This window comes from Gasterosteus aculeatus, chromosome 20 (assembly GCF_964276395.1).
Source record: "Gasterosteus aculeatus chromosome 20, fGasAcu3.hap1.1, whole genome shotgun sequence".
NCBI lineage: Eukaryota > Metazoa > Chordata > Actinopteri > Perciformes > Gasterosteidae > Gasterosteus > Gasterosteus aculeatus.
Window position 1 is genome coordinate 16,594,139 of NC_135707.1, and position 18,499 is coordinate 16,612,637.

The following is an 18,499-nucleotide window of genomic DNA, read 5'->3' on the forward strand; positions in this document are numbered from 1 at the left end:
GGCGATAATGGTCCTTCGCTCATGCAGGGCAGCTAAAGCGTCAGGAGACGGGCAGATCGAGTCTTTATTAGACGCAGTGAGAGTCACATTTTCCGGTAAATGATCAAGTTTCTGCTTCATTAAAAAAGGACAAGGAAATAATCATCTCCCGCTTTCATTTTGTTTGCTGCAATCTAAATAGAAAAGAAAAGACAAAAGACCGGGACGTTGCCGCTGAGGAACTTTATTGCATGCCGTTTTCTCTTCACAACGTGAAGTCTCAGACAGACAAATGGCAACAGAAGAGAGCAAATAATGGAGATAAAGGGTATTTATGCTGATGCAACTGAATTCCTTATGTGATGAAGGCACACAAACTTCTCAAAAACGCACTGGTGAGAACTAGAAAGCCAGTTTTTAGACAATCTTCTTTAGTAGGACGGCATCAAATAATGGATTTTGAATAAGAACATTTTAGTCTAGCAGGATTAGCATGGCACTGCAAAGCTGAATCAGCCAGAACAATCAACGTTGAGGGGGGAACAAACCCACCGTGAATAGAAAGTGAACATGCTGCCTTGGTAAAACAGCTCACTCTAAATCTCAACAACAAACGACGCTTTGCCACAGTTGATAATTCACACTTTTCCTTATTGACACCTTTGACGCGAGCTTCCACGGATTTAACACGCACTAGCCCTCAAGGTGATGCCGTTTGGACCCACCTCCATTTCTTTGGCAACTTTATCTTCAAATACATTTGGAAAAGTTGAGGACTTTTGACTCACGGTTTTGTCCAGTAAAGCCATCACCCCCGCAAGAAAAGGACTAGCATTGCATGCGTAATCCCAGGCCAAAAGATTATTTTCCAGGTACCACATTCAATCAATAAAAACCCTGTCGATCTCTCCGTGTGTGTGTCTCTCTCTCTCTCTTTCTCTCTCTCACTCACACACACACACAAACAAACAAACAAAAACGCGGAGCAGCAATAAAGTAAAAGCTTCAACACTGCAGCAACGAGCATACGTTTGAGTCCCACGCTGGTGTGGTGATGTTTGGGGAAGCTGAAGAAATAACTCCGGAAGGACGACTGCAGAGGACGTTCTTGTGTTTGCATGTTGCACATCAGTGTTTGTTCCAGGTTGGGGCTGCCATGGGACCCCTGGAAGACCTCTCCACCACGATCAGCTCCTCGGGGTTGTCTCGCGCTTTATAATGGAGCAAAAGGTCTTGGATGGCTCGCTCTTCAATCTAAAACGGACGCACAGAAAACAAGCTATGAAAAGGAGATGTGGGCGATGAAACCAGAGGACATTTGAGGGTAAAGGAGAAAGCGCTGACTCTGCGCGCTTAAGGGTAATGAGGGTGTTTTACGTAACGGCGAGCAGAAAGCCTGAGGGAGAGAAAGTGTTTTGAGAAGGCGCTGACAGAAGCTTGGGGGCGTCCGGGGAAGAGCAGGAACGGCTTTAAAGGGAGCAAACCAAAGGCTCGGAATGTGTGGAACATGTTCTTCATTAGATACGCGCATGCCAGATCGGGATAGAAAAAGGAGAGGCACTCTGCCGCCGGCCACATCACCCTGAAGCCCCGCCTCTGGGTTTTATGAGTGCACGACGGCTAACGAGCACAGACAAGACGCCGTACCTGGATGAGCGCCAGCGGCTTCTCCCGGCTGCGGATCAACGCCGCTTCCTGCTCCTTCTCCTCCTCCACAATGGAAGCAAAGGTCACCAGGGAGGAGAGGGGAGGGCTGCCCACTGCTCCCAGCACCCAGGGCCTGATGGGAGAGAGAGAGAGAGAGAGAGAGAGAGAATGGGCATCAGTGCCTGCTGCTGCGGACAAAAGCTTAGTTCAACCACCTCTGCTGTGTGTGAACGGCTGCCTGTTTACTCGGCAGCACGCACACGAGCACGCAGGCACGCACACGCGGCCGCAACCTGTTGACCCATCCAGCAGACACAGAGCAACGTTAGCACACAAACGGCGCTTACACCGTCGGCAGAAGTCAAATTCAACCACCGTAAGCTTTTCCAGCTCCATGCATGCCGTGGCTTTGGTTGGGAGTAAACAACTGTACCAAAATGAAAAGTGATGTGGGAAAATGATGCAGGCCTTCTTCGTTAGAATTAGATCTTTATTTCCCATTAACGTTGAAAATATGTAGAGGACCTTGAAGCTGCCTTGAATAGCGGTCATATAAATAAATGTGCCGAAGCTGAAAGGCATTCAATTCAATTTAATATACTTTATTGGCACTGAAAAGGACAATATTATATTAATATAAGTGTCAGGTATCATCATCATTTCCCACTTCGTTAGTTGACAACCCATCTTGCATTTTCCTTTCCCAAAAGGGATGGTGGACATCTATTTAATACGACATGTGAAATATGACATGAGATTTTTGTGCTCTTAGATTGGTTTCTTATTTCATAGCTGATGTGCTGCATTAATAAAGTTATAAATGTGTATAAACCCATTATCTGTCAAATGACGCACGGTAAAGCTATATGAAAAGAATGTCGATCTGGACAACAGAGACCTCTGGAAAGAATTATTAAGATATCAGAAAGAAAAAGAAGAAAGGCATCTCTATTAATTCTGACTTGATATGGAAAAAGAAGGAAGACATACGAGAATATACGAGATTGCTGCCGCTCCCCGAGCCTTGAACTCGTCCGTCTCTCTGCTCATCCAAATACTGAGAGGAACCCAAAACCTGCTCCCTGTTCTGTATGATCCGTTGTGACACGAGTGCTGCCCTTATCAACACGGATTAGCATCAGCGGCTTTGATATCTACAAGTCTGCTCCAAAGATTACCCACGCTTCACGCTGCAGAGACACAGGAGAGGAAGCACGACGTCTGATTAAAGAGACTCGCGTACTAAAGAGAAAGCCAGAGGAAATTTACTTTTTAGACGTGAGAGGACTGGAGATTTTTTCCTTCTCTTTCAATCAAAACCAGATCAGAAATATCACAAAATCAGAAATAAAAGTGGTAAAAAAGGTAATGTGGTCCGTTCTTGGTCAGTTGTATGTAAATAAACTAGAAACAAATTAACAGACGGATGTAAACCCCAACTGGATCCACATGTGACGTGTGTGTGTGTGTGTGTGTGTGTGTGTGTGTGTGTGTGTGTGTGTGTGCGCGCGCATTGTGTTCCTCCGGCTGTCAAGGCGATGGAGCATTGGTCAGGATGACTCTGTGTCGGTGGGCAGGTCGACCCGGCGGTACCGGGTCACTAAGAGCTGTTCACCTGAGTGGGGCGTTACTCAACTAGAGGTGCCTGTCAGCCAGCCGGTCTGCTCACAGCTCACAACTGTCCTTCTCCTCAGAGTCCGTGTTCGACAAATACACATCGTTACTTCCTCTTTCATTTCTTAATCTTAAAGTCAGACATCGTCCGTTTCAGATCCGTTTCAGATCTTGAAGGTGCGCGCACACACACACACACACACACACACACACACACACACACACACACACACACACACACACACACACACACAAGATAAAAAAAGTTACATCTAATGATTGGGATGCTAATAATATGTTTAAATAAGTTGGAATGCGTTTTCTTATTAAGGCTTGGATTAAGTATCACGAGTATTGGAGAGCAACAACTGTTAATAACTGTTATAGTTGTATCAAATATCTCAGAAAGCTGCAGTTTCATGAAACACCTCAAGAGTGCCACCAAGTGGAAATCAGCAGGACTCAACAGAGTTCAAGACTCGACATTACTTTGACAGCAAACTTTTTTTGAAGTATTTGTACTTCAGTGTCTGGGCGCGCGCGCGTGTGCGTGTTTCATAGATGCTCACCCGGTGTGTCGCTCTGGCTCGCTGCTCTCGGCGCATTTGAACGTGACCTTCCTGGTTGCACAGGTGGCGGAAACAGGCGCCACCGGAGCACTTTGGCCCCTCTGAGCTCCGGTTTTTGCCGCCATAATCATGCAGTTCTCCTCCTCCTTCAGCAGCGCTCGAAATGAGCAGGAGGAGGTTGGGGACTGGACTGCTGTTGCCCTGGAGGAAACAAACGACACAGATAAATAGTGTGTGTATATATATATATATATCACACAGATTCATGATTCAAGTTTAAAACTGATCACCTGGAAGTTGTCCTGTACAACAACCGTCTGATCTGCCGGCCCGTGCCGCAGATGGGCTTCAAGGGCCTTGCTAAAGGGCACTTCAGTGGTTGTAATAAGACGTTTCACTTTCCGAACCCAGATTGCGATGTGTTTCTAACTTATTCTAATTTGTCAAGCACTGAATCCTTGCGGTGCTTTTAACGTGAAGCAGGCGTGTGATTTACTGCCAACGGATACTATTCACTTGTGGCCAGCAGAGGGCGCCATGAGCTACGGGATGGATGTGGAGAGTCTTCTACCCACGACTGCAGACAGCATCGAGCAAGACAACTTGTAATTGCAAAGCTTTGGTTTTTAAAGAAAAACATGCTGTAGGGACGGGGGGGGGGGGCTTGGGGACGGGCTGCTGCAGATCAGATGAATTTAATGCAAAGCATGCCGATGCGTTTGTTGTTTGTGTACACCTTTCTGTTGTCAGTAACTTATTCGTGGCTGTGCGGTCAGTGTGGTCTTTGTTGAGCCGGCAGGTGTCTGTCATTTGAAACGTACAAACACAAGTCCTATAAAAATACTTTAAAACCATCTGTCCCCCGACTATGAACTCGTCAACGGCAACCAAAGTTATTCCTGGCTGTCGTGGTGTAGTGGACAGTAGTGGTCTTCATATTCGGGCTTGCTCACCAGGCCTTCCCACTGCTTTTCAGCGGGGTGACTGGAGGGGTTGGTTTGGATGCAACGGACTCCCCAACGCCTTCTTTGTTGGCCATGGCCAACATCTTCCTCTGCTTCTGGGACAGCTTCGTGGGAACAGGGGCGTGCTTAACGCCGGTGCCGACACTGCAGGCAGGAGGAAGACGTATTTGCTGTTAGCTGAAGGCAATGAGGTGAAACCAATAGTACCGTCATTCAGACTGGGCAATTGCATCATTACATGTCATTTAGCTGACGCTTTTATCCAAAGCGACTTACAATAAGTGCATTCAACCATAGGGGTACAAACTCGGAGCAAGAAACAAGAGCAAGAAACAAGAAAGTGCAATTTCCTCAAATATGCTACAATTTGTTAGTGTTTTAGAGGAGGTAGAGTCTGAAGAGGTGTGTCTTTAGTTTGCGGCGGAAGATGTGAAGGCTCTCTGCGGTCCTGCTGTCAGAGAGCTCGTTCCACCACATTTGGTGAATAAAGCAACAGTTCAATTGTACTTTTACCGCAAGTAATCATGGAATGATTATTATCACCGTCTGGTTTGTAAAAAAAGAAAAAGCGGACCACTCGCACCTTGCGGGGCTTTTAGGAGTTGCTCCGAGGGTCTGCAGAGAGCTGGCCTCCATGTCCATGATGGTCCTCAGATCCAGGACAGGGGGTGGACGAGCAGCACTGCAGATGGTGATAACACAGTCACACATACTACCACAAGATGCAGATCAGACATCTATACTTATTTATCATTTCCTCTCTCTGTCCAAACTTCATCTTCCTCGGAATGAAGCGGCAGGACACAAGAGCCGTGTCAGCATGGCTTTTCCTTGGCAGTGTTCAATTAATATTCAATTCAACTAGGTCCAGTTTTTCTTGAGGCAAAGGTCTTGACTAATCTCTAACATATCTAAACAATGTTTTCTACTTTAACTGGATGAATTGAACTGTTCTTCTCTCAGAGCCATTAACCAATAATACACAGAATTTCAAATGCTAATTTTTCACAGGGACACATGAAAAATATTGTGTCTCATATGTTGAGAGACTGGGAATATGTGTGTGTTTCCTGGAAGCTGCTCTGGTTCAAATAGCAGCGTGCGCTGACGGGTGGAGGTCGAATAAATCAGCGCGTGGGTTCGCTTCCTGCTGTCAGCTGGTCTATAGCTTGAGGAGGAGGAAAAACCAACATGATGGTTCAAATCAAATTTAAGATCTTGAAGTCCAGCTCACCAGGGCGGGACCTTGGGGACGGCTCGTGGAGCGGAGTTGGGGGGTGCAGGGAGGGGCCCCCTCATGGAGTCCGTCTTTAGCCCTTGACTGAAAACCTTCTCTTCCTGCGGATGATAAAACTATTTTATCCACGGTTATATTTTTCTGTATAATAGACACCACTTAATGTATTGTAGCTACATTCCTTTAATTATCCAAGAGGATCAAAACAACCACTAATGGAACTACAGTGGGACTTTTATAATAAAAAAAAGGGTTTGTTATAAGTTTAATTATAATGCACAGACTGTAAAACCATCATAAGCAGAGAAGTACATTAACATGCGCAGAGCTATAAGACCCTCCCCCCAAAGAAATGAATAAAAACATATGTTGTAAATGTAATTGTTGCGGTGGTCGGACGTTAACCTCGGCCCGGACAAGGAGGACCGGTGACTGGATGTCTCGGGGGCTGCCCGCCCCCACGTAGCTGCCCTCAGAGTCAGACGTGAGCATATCCTGCAGAGACTCTGTCGAGTTGGCTCTGCCAGACTTCACCAGGCACGGGGAGACCACTGAGAGGACAGAGAGGGCGTTACTCGAATAAGTACATAGCGTCGCCGCTACTTAACGCTCTTTAAAAGTAGCTTTTGTTTAGTCGTACCTGTAGCAGGAGGACTTTGAATGATAGCAGCGAGAGTGTAGCCACCCGAGCTGTCAGAGCGCCGCCGTGGTTTCTTTTTAGCCTTCATCTTGGCCCTCTTAAACAGGATTTCCCTGGAGCGGGAGGAGATAATGTGGTACAACCATTAGCAGATATCTATGTGGGAGTCCAACTTACAGATGTTTAAAGAGACTGCAAGGACTTGCTCATAGCCTGGTAAGCTCCCGCTTCCCTTAAAAGGCTCCAGTAGTCCTCAGCCTCGGCTTAGTACGAGTCTTTCATGTCTACTTGGGGAGCAGGTCCTCTTCAAGGAGGCCACCCCTTGCAAACCAAACAACGGCCCCAGTACGGTGGCCTAGTAGTTCTCCCACACGCTTGGAGAAGCGTCGGACTATCGTGTATTCTGTATACACGGCAGCTGAATCACGAGACAAACCCAATGACAGTCCACGTTGGGATACTAAATATATTTATGTTTCTGTACCTGCAAGAGTGATCCAGTTCTTCGTCTGACTTGGGGCTGAACGCCGAGTTCAAATCCTCATACACACTGAGGTCTGGGGCGTCGGGGTACGGAGTGATAACCCTCCTCTGCATGGCCGGGATCTAAAATGAAAAACAGTCAGAACCCGACCCTGTACACATTCACAGTAAGACGTGAAAACCAGGGTGGACTTGCTGCAGTCATGATACGTTTGACTTTATTTTATAACAAAAAGCACATATTGCATCTTCAATGAGATAGAAAACACATCTTAAGGTACCAGAGGTAGCTGCATCCAGCAGAGTCATACAAGAAAAAAGAAAATCACAATAACATTACATTTTTCTCCAAATCCCCTCTTTTCAAGAAAGAACTGACTACATTTTAATGGAGCAACTACCGCGGGTGAGCTTTTCTTAAAAGTCTGAGCAAGATGACAAGTCTAGAGAGCCGTCACTAAGGAAACTGAAGCAGTGGATGATTCAGATCGATGACTTCCAAGCGGTCGTTTTACAGAATTGCCATTTTTTGCCAGTTCTTCATTGAAAATCAAATTAAAAAGACAAACAATAAGCAAACGTCAAAGCAACGGAAAGGATGATGCGGATTTGGATGTCTTTACAGGTGGCTGCGAGGTGACTCACCATCCTCCTGTAGGCTGCAGAAAGCTCCCCGAGCACTTCTTCACTAAGAATATCCAGCGCTCTGGAAAGACAAAAAACAAAAAGTAGAGCGACAGCCAGGGAAGAAGATATGTTTAGCTCTCTCCGGATTTGTCCTGCTGAATACAATGTGTGTGAAAATGTACACAACTTTACTTGCAAATTCTTTAAATTCTTGAGATCAACCAATGTATACTTTAGAAGTCAGAGTGAAAACTTTTCAGCACTGGGTTTAAACTGTTCTTCAAAAGAATGCTTTTAACTCATTTAAAAGATATTTCCGAGTCCAGTTGAGGTCATTTCTTGTGATTCTTACTTTGACTCCAGCAGGGCGGCCATGTTGACCACTATGAACTGGAGACAGGAGAGCTTAAGCTGCTCTGCGTTGTACACGCTGGCAAACTCCAGCAGCTCTGCACCATTCTTCAGAGTCACTGACAGGAGCAAAGCGAGCAGAGTCATTGACTGGAAATCTTCTCAAAGATGCAATTGTGTCTGTAAATAGTTGCCTTAATTGAAATTTATAAAATTGTGCTCAAATCAAATGGAATTTGTGGTCAAGTAACTTAAAAAAGGGCAGAGCTTGATGCTTGACTGATCCAATATCTCAAGAAACAGGGTAACACGAGGAGCCTCTTTCCAACCCCCACCATGCATTTTTGAAACTATATTTCCTTGCTCACCGATCTAGTTTGCTGTGCTTTGTGACTGTGACGTCTTTTCTGTCATTACCATTTTGCCTAAATGTAACAAGAGCACAACGTTCTTCAAAGCTCTAGCTTCTTAATTTGGATCTCAAAGCGCCTCTGAATGAACTCAATCTTCGCCCTAAGATCCAAAGTCTGCAGACTAAAGTCTCACGGCATCAAATTGTAATTCATGACAGAAATGCAGTATTATTTCAAGATGAAAGGAAAGCGCTATTGGGCAAAGTAAATGATGCGATGTGGGCCAGATTAAAAACAAACACAGCATACGGTTCTCCGTGATGACGACCTCGCACATCTCCTTCAGGCGCGGGATGAGCAGCTGGTCGGCCACAACCAACACGTTGCAGACAAACTCCACATTGGAACACTCTGTCGGGCAAAAGAGACAACAATGCGTCCAAATTAGGCAAAACAAGTCATGATTAGTTTATAATTTATTGGATCAACATGAATCTGGAGAAGTTACCTTTAATGGTGTGGGACTCATCCGTGTAAACATACTCTAGAATGGCGTGCAGAACCTCGGAGCTGGTAGCCATCTCCAGTGCAGAGCAGGAGGTGGCCTGAGGGGGGACAAGACAAGACAGTTGGGTCCCCTGCCGATACGGTTCCCTCCACAAAACAACTGCAAGCATTGTGACTCGTGAAACATGGCGTACCTCAATCCAGGGGTTCCCAAGCATACTATTGAAGTATTCTGAAACAAGAGTTAAAACTTTTCTGTAAGTCCAAAACACAGCAACATCAAATCTGAAGTGGGCTTTACACACGGGAGGCTATTAGCTGAAGAGCCCTTTCATAGCTTTACGGGAAGGTTTAATGAGGAGGCATTTCTTAATGTAGGACACACAGCACCAGTAAAAGGGTGGAGCCAGCTCACCATTTTTATTGAATAAGAAGGTGGGTCCAAACTTTTGACTGGTACTGTACACGTTTGTGCAATAATAAAAACGTGCTTTCACCATCAGTATGAATAAATGAGAATGAACAGTGTTGGTTCGATGGAGGATGACAGGGTGACCTTACCTAGTCGTGCACAGAGGACACTCTTGTGACACGGAAACTCTTTTCCATCTTCAGATTTCAGTGTAACATCACAAAGATACGAGCTGCACAGACAAGCAGGTGGAGACATCAGAAAATCTGCGTTTTTATGTAAACCTCATTATTTGCCTTGTCTATAACAACGGATCATTCATACACTCATAAACGCACCCTTTCTTCTGGTAGAACTTGGGCTTGTTTCCAGTTTTCTTCTTTGTGACATAGATTTTTCCACTTTCATACTTCACTCCATCCAGCCTGTTAAGGACAAGAGAAAGCATGAGTGAGGAGCAATGACACCACATGCGTTCCTGCGCCGGGGATTAGAGCAACACTCTGCGTCTCTCACCGTGCAGACAGGCTTCCCAGGCCCAGCTGCTTCGCAACCCCTTGCAATGTTTTCACCGGGTTGGCCGCTCCCTCGTTAACGCCGGCCTTGTCTCCTTTTCCTCCTTTCCCCTTCTTGCCAGGCTTGGCGCACCTGCTCTTGGCCTTGTCACCACCTGTGGTTGCGGGGGACAGGGAGCGGTACACCTCCAGGGCTGAGCGGCCTGTCAGGCTCAGGTCCTGCAGGCTGCTGATAAGCCTCTCCTGCTCAAAGTTCTTGTCGATAGAAAGAGGGGAGCAGCGGCGTCAGCGGCTCAGTTCTTCAAGGACCATACAGATATTCTGCACATACTCGAGCAATAGTATAAAGTTAAATCCGGCAAGTTTCGGCGAATGACACTTTGTTTTTCTTCTCCTCACCTGATTCGGTCCCGTAGAGGCCCCTGAGACTCTCGGCCGGGCCCCGTGCACCAGCAGCTCGCAGGAGTCGGTGTAGATGAAGTGCAGTGCGTATTCCAGCATGTCTGGTGGGATCTTCTCCAAAATGATTAAATCGCAGCCCACAGCATCCTCGCTCTTCCTCACTTCTCCGTCGAGCTCCTCGTCAAGTCCACGCTCGGACATGAACTGCTTGCGGAAGAACTCGGACCTCATGGACAGGATGTACTTATGGGCGGGAAAGGTGCGATTGCCGGCCTGCAGGGTCACATCGTGGATGCTGTCCGTTTCGTCCGCCTCATCCAGAAGCCTCCGAAAGTGTTGGGAGAAGGAGGACGGAGAAATGCTGGGAATCTCGTACAAACTGGATTGAAGACAGGGCGGACGTCATTGTGGCAAAAGGATGAAAAATGAAATGTGATACGCATACATTTAAAACACACACAAAAAAAACAACAACACATAATCTCTGACAACTGATTGCAAGAAGCTTCCATGCTGAAAATCCAATAAGCAGCGAAGTCTTTCAGAGATCTAAAAATAAGGCCTATTAGACACCCCCAGAAAACACGAATTGCCCACTAAAGTATGCAATACCCAACTGGCTGAATGTGCAAACGAGACACTCTGGTCAGTCACTATGGAGTCCCTGGGGAGACGCTGCTTTTAAAGTCGCATCAGCCGTTTAATGCTGATGAATCATAAACTAAAACTTTGTTTATGACTCAGCCATTCTCTATATGCTCTTCAAGCATCAACTATTTAGTGCAAAATAAACAAATGTAGAGATTTATGAAGATAAGCAAACTATCCAGGGGAGCATTATCGAAGCCATGGGGCAGGTAACCTACCTTGTCTTGGGGTCGGACTGAAGCGCTCCAAAGTTCCGGCCCTTAGAGTCCATGGTGATGCTGACAGCTCTGTGGACATAGGGGAGTTTCTCCAGGCGAATCCGCTCATACATCGTCCCGGCGTCTGTGTGTCCACAAACCTCCACACTGCGCTCTGAGGTTACAACAAGAATGGACATTTTATTTAAAATAAACAATTTTGTTCTATAATATTTTTACTTATTGTTCTTCGTCCCTTCCGTTGGACACCTACTATTGCTGCCTTTTTATCACAAATGAACGTAATACGTTTTGAGGGTAACTCATTTCTTTCATCAAAGTTTCTGCATTAGCTTGACACATCTAATGTCTGTTGAAAACTATTTAAATAGAGAGAAAAATTGACCAACCAATACAGCATGTACCTACATTCCTCACCTTTCTTCTCCTCGTACTTCCTATACTCTCCAGCCCACACGCCACTGAAGCCCTCTCCCTCCTGAGTCACAAACATCATGCCGTTCTTGCTGAGAGCGATGTCCGACATGAAAACCTGACGCCCATACGCCCACCGGCACTGTCTCACCGAGCTGGAAAAGGACCGCCAGCAAAACACCTGACAGAAGGATGGAAGTTACCTCAGATTAAGTTACACAGAAGTCTTAGTCACCATCTTTATCTATAGAGCTGCATATGGACTAGCCTGCTTTGGTATTGTATAACTGTCTGCAATGCAGATATAGTTAGATAACAGTAAGAGGAGTTGCACATTCTGCTCCAGTCTCTAAAAACAGCAAGAGAAGTAAGATATAAGTTGTATTGTATCACTAGAGATACATTTGGGCACATGTATCAAGGGATGCTTCCCTGCATATTATGGCTAAATAACAGGATGAAAAGCATTTTCTGTAGTACTACTAAATGCACGTACTCTCCCAGCTTCATCTAATGCCAAGACGGACAGTTTTTCCCCTCCTCCCTCATTCAGGATCTGTGGCACCACACGGTGGTCCAGACACCCGCCGCTGACCAGCACCTTCTTCACGTTCAGCTGCCTGAAAAATGTAAAATTAGAAAAAAAAGAAATGATAAATATGTCATACTTTTTGCATTTAATGAAGATCCACATTTGTTGATGGAAGACGTTCAATTGACTATCTTTAACATCTGCCTTTGAAGGGATCCAATGTTGGGTTAGTGCTCTTTAACAGACAGCCAGGCACTCAGCCACACGTTCCAACAAAGAAGAAGATAACATAATAGCTCCCAGTTTAGATGATTCAAATTTGGTTTGAATAGAATACAGGAGGTGATGCAGAGCAGAAAGTGTTTCTGGTGACTTGAAAAGGCTGCACATGTCAATCAGATCCATGGGCACTGAAGAACATAGCGCTCACAGAAACTACATCTCCACATCTGCCTCTCTTAAGTCTTGAGCTGCTTGTGCAATGAGATGCTGGATATTGAGATAAATGAGAGCCGACTCAGAATGAAAGAAGTAAGTGTGCTTTGCAGTTTGGTGGATATTAAAGGACAATTTTGTGTTTATTAGGTTTCCCCGTGTTCACCTGGAAGCCATTTTCTTGCACTGGTACTCAGCCAAGAGGTAGACATCGCCCTTCTCAGTCACGACCACCGTTGCTCCATCACTAGCTGCTGCCATCGCTATGGTGACATCCTTGTGGTGCAGAGCGGACACCTGCCGGGGGGCTGTCACGCACTTCTCTCCGTTAGGATCCAGCAAATAACCTGGATGAGAGCACGCAACATACATACAGCGTTTTTGGATGTCACAAACGGTTGTGTTGTGGTGTCTTACCCCGTTAAAGTGCTAGTTGTGGGTTATTAATTGTTATAAAGTTAAATAGCTCCGACCGCTGCGCCCTCTGAGGTTACCGCTGAACATTATATTTTACAACGCATGCCGAAGAGCGACAACAGTTGTTACAGCTGTGCTCTGGTGTGAGAAAAATTTATACCGTGAGGAAATTTGAAAGCGGTATACTGCGGTGTACTGCCACATTTAGTGTGTGAGAAGCAGCGCCCATTTGCTCTCACAATGCTGGCTTTAGCTGACACTCACCCAGCTGGCCTCCGTTGAGTCCCATTGTGTAGACTGCCTCCCGGGTCCAGAGCACCGTGTGGAACCTTCCTGCTGCAACTCCGATCACCGTCCTGCCTTTCAGCGCCTTGGAGGACACCTGCGTCCACAGCATGTCACAGTGACATTGAAGCAAAAGCATACAACGGTTTTATAAAAATTGACGTTGTTGGATGCAGAAAGTACTACATCCAGCTCAAGAAGAAACACCTAAAACAGAGAGCAGACTGACGAAACCTCTGAGCCTTGTTTACTTCATTCACCACAACAAACAAAATGTCATTTGGCACATAAACAACGCTCGTGGAATGCACTGCGAAAATGTCATCGGCCCCGTTTCCATCGCCCTGCCTGCTTACCTGTTTAGGGACATGAGCAGAGGCAGGAGGCGGCACCAAACCGAGCTGGTGGAAGGTGTTGAGGCCAAAAGTGTAAACGTAGCCTTCTTCCGTCAGCACCACTGTGTGGTCTTTAGCTGCCGCCACCTGGGAGCAGTGGTGGGACATGAGACCCTTCACCACCCGGGGAACCTGTGGAGGGGAGCGAGGAGGAGAAGATTAAAGAGTACGATTAAAAGTTACTCTCAGTTGCAGGCTAATGGAGGCAAAAACTTTTTCAACGTTTCCGTTGTGAAACAAAAGGAGCAGCTGGACACATGACGAAGTAGAAATGATTGATATTTACAAATAGGCTTCAAAGTTATGAACTGTTAGCAGACACAGCCTAAAAAAAATCCTCCCTTATGGTCAAAAACTGATATGATTATCGTACAAAAACACCAGATTTTGTCAACTAAATGCACAATGAGTAGGACATTAAATCGAATGGAAGCAATGATCATAGAGGCTTCTGTATGATTGTAAAACATATGGACGCATTTACAGATTTTCAAATACAGGCAGAGGGTTGCCACACGTAGATATAACGAGCTTCACCAGATAAGTCTGTTCATCTCCATGGCCAAGTCGTCCTCCTAGTCCATGTCCACAGGTGAAGACCTGGCCTTTCTGGGACAGGAACACCGAGTGGAACTTGCAAAGGACCACCTACAGGGAGAAAAGGATATTAAGCAAGCGCATGTTTATTACCATCAGGATTTTTTTTAAAACAACAAATTCTATTATTATGGGGGGGGGGGACTGTCTGAAGTTTGTGCTGATAAAAGCTTCTTGTCATAATAATTTGGACCTCATAGCAGAGGCAGTGACTCATCTCTTTCCATGTCCCTCGGCCAAGCCCTCTTGTAGCGATAGTAAAACACTACGACAATAAAGGCCGGGGCAGAAGTGGAAAAGCAAACATCATTACTAATACATTGCCCCCCTCAAGCTTTCAATAGGGCACAGGGATGTTTCCCAAAGTATCACATTGATGTGGACATTCACTCACATGCGTACACACCAGAGTAGTTCATTTAATTAAAAACATGTCATTGTGGAATTAATATTTAACCTCTGGCACCTGTTTGGTCGGGCTAGGAAGACAAAGACTAAACGCAGTGGCACTGGGTCATTGTGTGGTCATGAAATCAGATCTATCCGTCCCCCACAAGGCTTCATAAAATTACTATGCATGTTGAGTCCTGTATGTCAGCAAAAACAAAAAAAAAGAAACAAAACTTTAGATATAAGGTTTCTCCTGTCCAAAAATACTGGTACATGAAGCCCAGGTGAATCGTGTTTTAACAGACCCCACAAACACAAAGGTCTTAAGAAAGGATTACAACGACAACACATGTAACACAGTCGATACTTAAGCTCCGATAACCAGCATCTGGTGTGTGCGCCACGCACACCACTGGGGGTAGTTGTGCTGCTGCCAGCAGCTATATTAATCACACAAAGAGGCTCCACAGGACAAATGCATGAAATTGTAGTCGTGCTGGCACAGTGTGGCAGCGTGGTTTAACCACGCACGGACCGGCTTTACAAAGTCACAAAGGAGAAGAGCGATCAATCCACACCAACTCTGCCCTGGATTTGACTCAAAACATGTCAAACATCAATAGTTTGTTTTTTTCTGAATTTTCTTGCTGCATAACAAACTTAATTCAGTTATCAAACATACAATTTAAAACTCAAGCAAGGTTTTCACCTTGCCCAGTAACTAATTCTTTCTTTTTTTTTTACCAAATGGTGATTTCCTCTAAAGAGAAGGCTGTGTAACATCAGACTCTGGGGAGGGAGTGTTTTGCTGGTTTACCCACGTGGTGTGTCTTATCTGGAGTGCCCATGTGTAACACATGTTGGCATCGAGTTGAAGCATGAGCCCATTACTGGAGTGATACAAGTGAAAACACTTTCTTCACTCCACGGAGAGGCGGCACAATAACAGCATGTTGTTAGCTTACCTGCTTGATGTAAACCCCCGTCCTGGCAAACACATCCACAAGCTCAGGGTGCTGCCGGCTCTCCTGATTACCATGACCCAGACTGAAGTTGGTATTGTTTCCCCATGTGTATACTTCCGTTGGGTCTGTAATGAGGAAGAAAAACACAATTAAATACACAAGCACAACATGAAGCCTCTTGAAGCTTAACTGAACCACTGGTCTCTTCTCTGCAATTAAAAGCATCTTTGTATGGCACCTTTCAACAACAAGGCAAATCAAAGTGCTTTACATAAGACATGAAAGCCATTAAGAAACTGAAAGAACGGCAACGCAAAAAGACACATTTAAATAGATGTAAAAAGGGTCAAATAGATTAAAAAAAAAACCAGAGGGATGTTCTGCTGATTCACAGTAGGTACTACATCATTTTCTACTAGATGTGTGAGTAGAAATCATTATATGGCACAAGGAGAGTTAAATCCTGTGTGAAATGTATCATTAAACAGAATGAGTTACAATGATGTTGAGAAGCCTGGTTACACCTGATAAAAACATTATTGGATCCACAGTTTCACCACTAACGACATAACAACAACCAAAAAACGTGTGAGCATGGTTGTGTTCCCTGATGAAGGACACAAGTTTTAGGTCCCACAATAAAGAGTTTTGAGCTCTTTACATTTTTTCCATCCAGCTTTTCTTACCGGTGTTTTTGAAAACAACATGCGTTGGTCTGTCCTTCATTGTAAGGTCCAGGACAGAGAGACCCTCCTTGTCCTGTGTGGAGAGAAGTCCTCCATGCTGAAACAATGTCAATAAGCAAAGGTTATTCAAAGTTAAGTCCACATTCTTAAACTTAGTGAGAAATATTATTGACTAATTTTGCAAATGGCCCCATTGAAAAGGGAAGACTTGGGTTTTTGGAGATGCAGGTTCAATACATACCTTGACTAGTGATATGAGACAGTGGATGTGTCCGTAGAAAGCGCTGCGATGCACCGCGGTCCAGCCGGACTCCTTATCCTTCACCGTCAGGTCAGCGTTCTTGCTCTCTAGCAGCCAAGCCAGCAGGGCCTTCTTGCCCAGCGAGGATGCCAGGTGCAGGGCGGTGCGACCAAAGGCATCCCTCAAGGCCGTCGCATTGTGGCAGTGTGAGGTCAAGAACGCCCGCAGACGCCCCTCAGAGCCGCCCGTCAGTGCCGCCACCACCTGGTCCGCGTGCTGCTGCGAGCGGCATTTGGGGGTGCAGTCTGGCAGTGATAGACTCATCCTGACCTACTCCAAACACTCTGTGTGCGCCCTTTATTATCCCTCTGATTGCCCACCACCCAATATCGCAAATAAAAAGCTTTAAAAAAAAAAAAAACAATGCGATGTAACAAATCCAAATCACTGACACCAATAGCGGTTAATGTAACAGTGTTGTTCTCCCAGGAGAAAAAGGTACATAAAAGAAAAAAGAAAAAAATGCGTCAACAAAAAGGTTGAGATGGTTTGAAGTGCTAGAATTGTGCTTGTGTTAAGGTTCCACCGCACCCTAGCATCCCCAGAGCCTCTCTGCGGCTTGTTTCAATCCACCATGTCAACCAAGATTTGAACACAAACTAAAGTGCTTGCCGCATACGATGGCACCATGAATTCAATAAATACAAAAAACTCTTTTATACAAATGTGTACATTTCAATGTTAGCAAAAATAGTTTCTTCTTCTAATACTCTATTAATAATTTATGAAAGGCAAAGATTGACAATCCTCCGATTGTCTTGTCCAGCAGTCCAACCATCAAACTTGAGGGGAAAGGCCACCTTTCCCCCCAAAATTCGCACAATTTTTTTTAAAACTCCATAATTGTAGGTTGCACCTGAGGAGAGAAAGGTGACAAGCGTCAGTAATGAGAAGCAAAGGCCTGCATGCACTTGCAAACTGCAAGTCCAGCTGTGTAGTGTGGAGAAGTGAGCGGAGATCTAAAAGTTCAAAGGTCACAGAAAGTTTGACCGATCAAGTAAACACACACGCTGAGCCGACAGGTTCTGCCAGACAGCTATTTGACAACACTGTGCATATTAGATTAAGCTGAATTGAATCGTTGCATATGGTTTAGGTTATGGGACCAAGGGGGTTATCATTGTTGACTAAACAGCATGATTAGGAACAGCTAACCTAACGTTAAGTTAGCCAAATAGCCTCTTGATATCCATGTCAGGCCATATGTTTCTGTGTAATCGGGGGCGTTGAAGCCATTGCGAGCCAATTAGTTACGTAGTCTCAGAATGCATTTCCCACATCTGTTACAAAGACGCCAGCAGGCTGTGCAGCACTGCTGGCTAACTAACGTCTCTTCACACAAGTGCTAACGTTAAGCTAACGTTAGTTAGCATTAAGTTAGCTAGTGGTGCCGAAACCGGATAACGTTAGCCGTCAGGTTACGTCATAGCGAGCTATGTACTTCATATGTGAGAGCTACCAAGACACCGGCTGTGAGCGGAAGCACTGGTTAAGTTATACGTAAGGTCGCTAGCTAGCGAAAGACATGCTAAGCTACGCTGCACTGACACATCACCGGAACATAACGTTGGCGAGCTTTTATGCAAATTAGCGTTGTATAATTTCTTACCTTCCGCTAGATGAAGAAACAGGGTGACATGGAGAAAGTTGCAAATACGACGTACATCCACTGTGTCATTACTGCGAAGACGACTCTCTTTTTTTTCTCAAGGGCTAGTGAATTTTGACAGCACAGGAAGGCTGAAACGCTGCAGGTTAGGTAAAAACCTTCGCTACTGTCGAGACTTGTGATTGGCCGGGATGTGTGTATCCCGTTACGCTATTGGTTGACTGTGGGGGGTGTTGGTTGCGTCTAGGGTGTGTTGTCTCTGTCGCGATGACGTCACAGGCCTTTTTTACTCCTGCAAACAGCATG

General features: G+C 45.4%; 1 protein-coding gene across 1 annotated transcript; it reads right to left on the minus strand.

Annotated features, from left to right (window-relative positions):
- Window positions 1-207: 207 nt before the first annotated feature.
- Window positions 208-18,462, minus strand: ibtk (inhibitor of Bruton agammaglobulinemia tyrosine kinase). The gene is made up of 29 exons (XM_040164668.2): window positions 18,194-18,462; window positions 16,525-17,440; window positions 16,284-16,380; window positions 15,598-15,722; window positions 14,183-14,293; window positions 13,607-13,777; window positions 13,230-13,347; window positions 12,715-12,895; window positions 12,078-12,201; window positions 11,585-11,762; window positions 11,168-11,321; window positions 10,299-10,680; window positions 9,901-10,154; window positions 9,723-9,809; window positions 9,534-9,616; window positions 9,167-9,204; window positions 8,974-9,070; window positions 8,775-8,876; window positions 8,114-8,231; window positions 7,780-7,840; window positions 7,136-7,257; window positions 6,652-6,764; window positions 6,417-6,562; window positions 6,009-6,112; window positions 5,358-5,456; window positions 4,763-4,918; window positions 3,810-4,010; window positions 1,627-1,759; window positions 208-1,233 (listed from the first exon to the last, which is right to left on the minus strand). The coding sequence occupies exons 2-29, from the start codon at window positions 16,846-16,848 to the stop codon at window positions 1,108-1,110; spliced, it is 4,005 nt and encodes a 1,334-aa protein (XP_040020602.2). The 5' UTR covers window positions 16,849-17,440; window positions 18,194-18,462; the 3' UTR covers window positions 208-1,107.
- Window positions 18,463-18,499: the final 37 nt, after the last annotated feature.

Coding starts and splice junctions, on each gene's coding strand:
- ibtk (XM_040164668.2), bottom strand. CDS start 16,848: ATGAGTCTATCACTGCCAGACTGCACCCCCAAATGCCGCTCGCAGCAG. Junction 10,155..10,298: donor CCTCTACGGGACCGAATCAG/GTGAGGAGAAGA, acceptor TCTATCGACAAG/AACTTTGAGCAGGAGAGGCT. Junction 1,760..3,809: donor GAGCCAGAGCGACACACCGG/GTGAGCATCTAT, acceptor CTCTCCCATCAG/GCCCTGGGTGCTGGGAGCAG.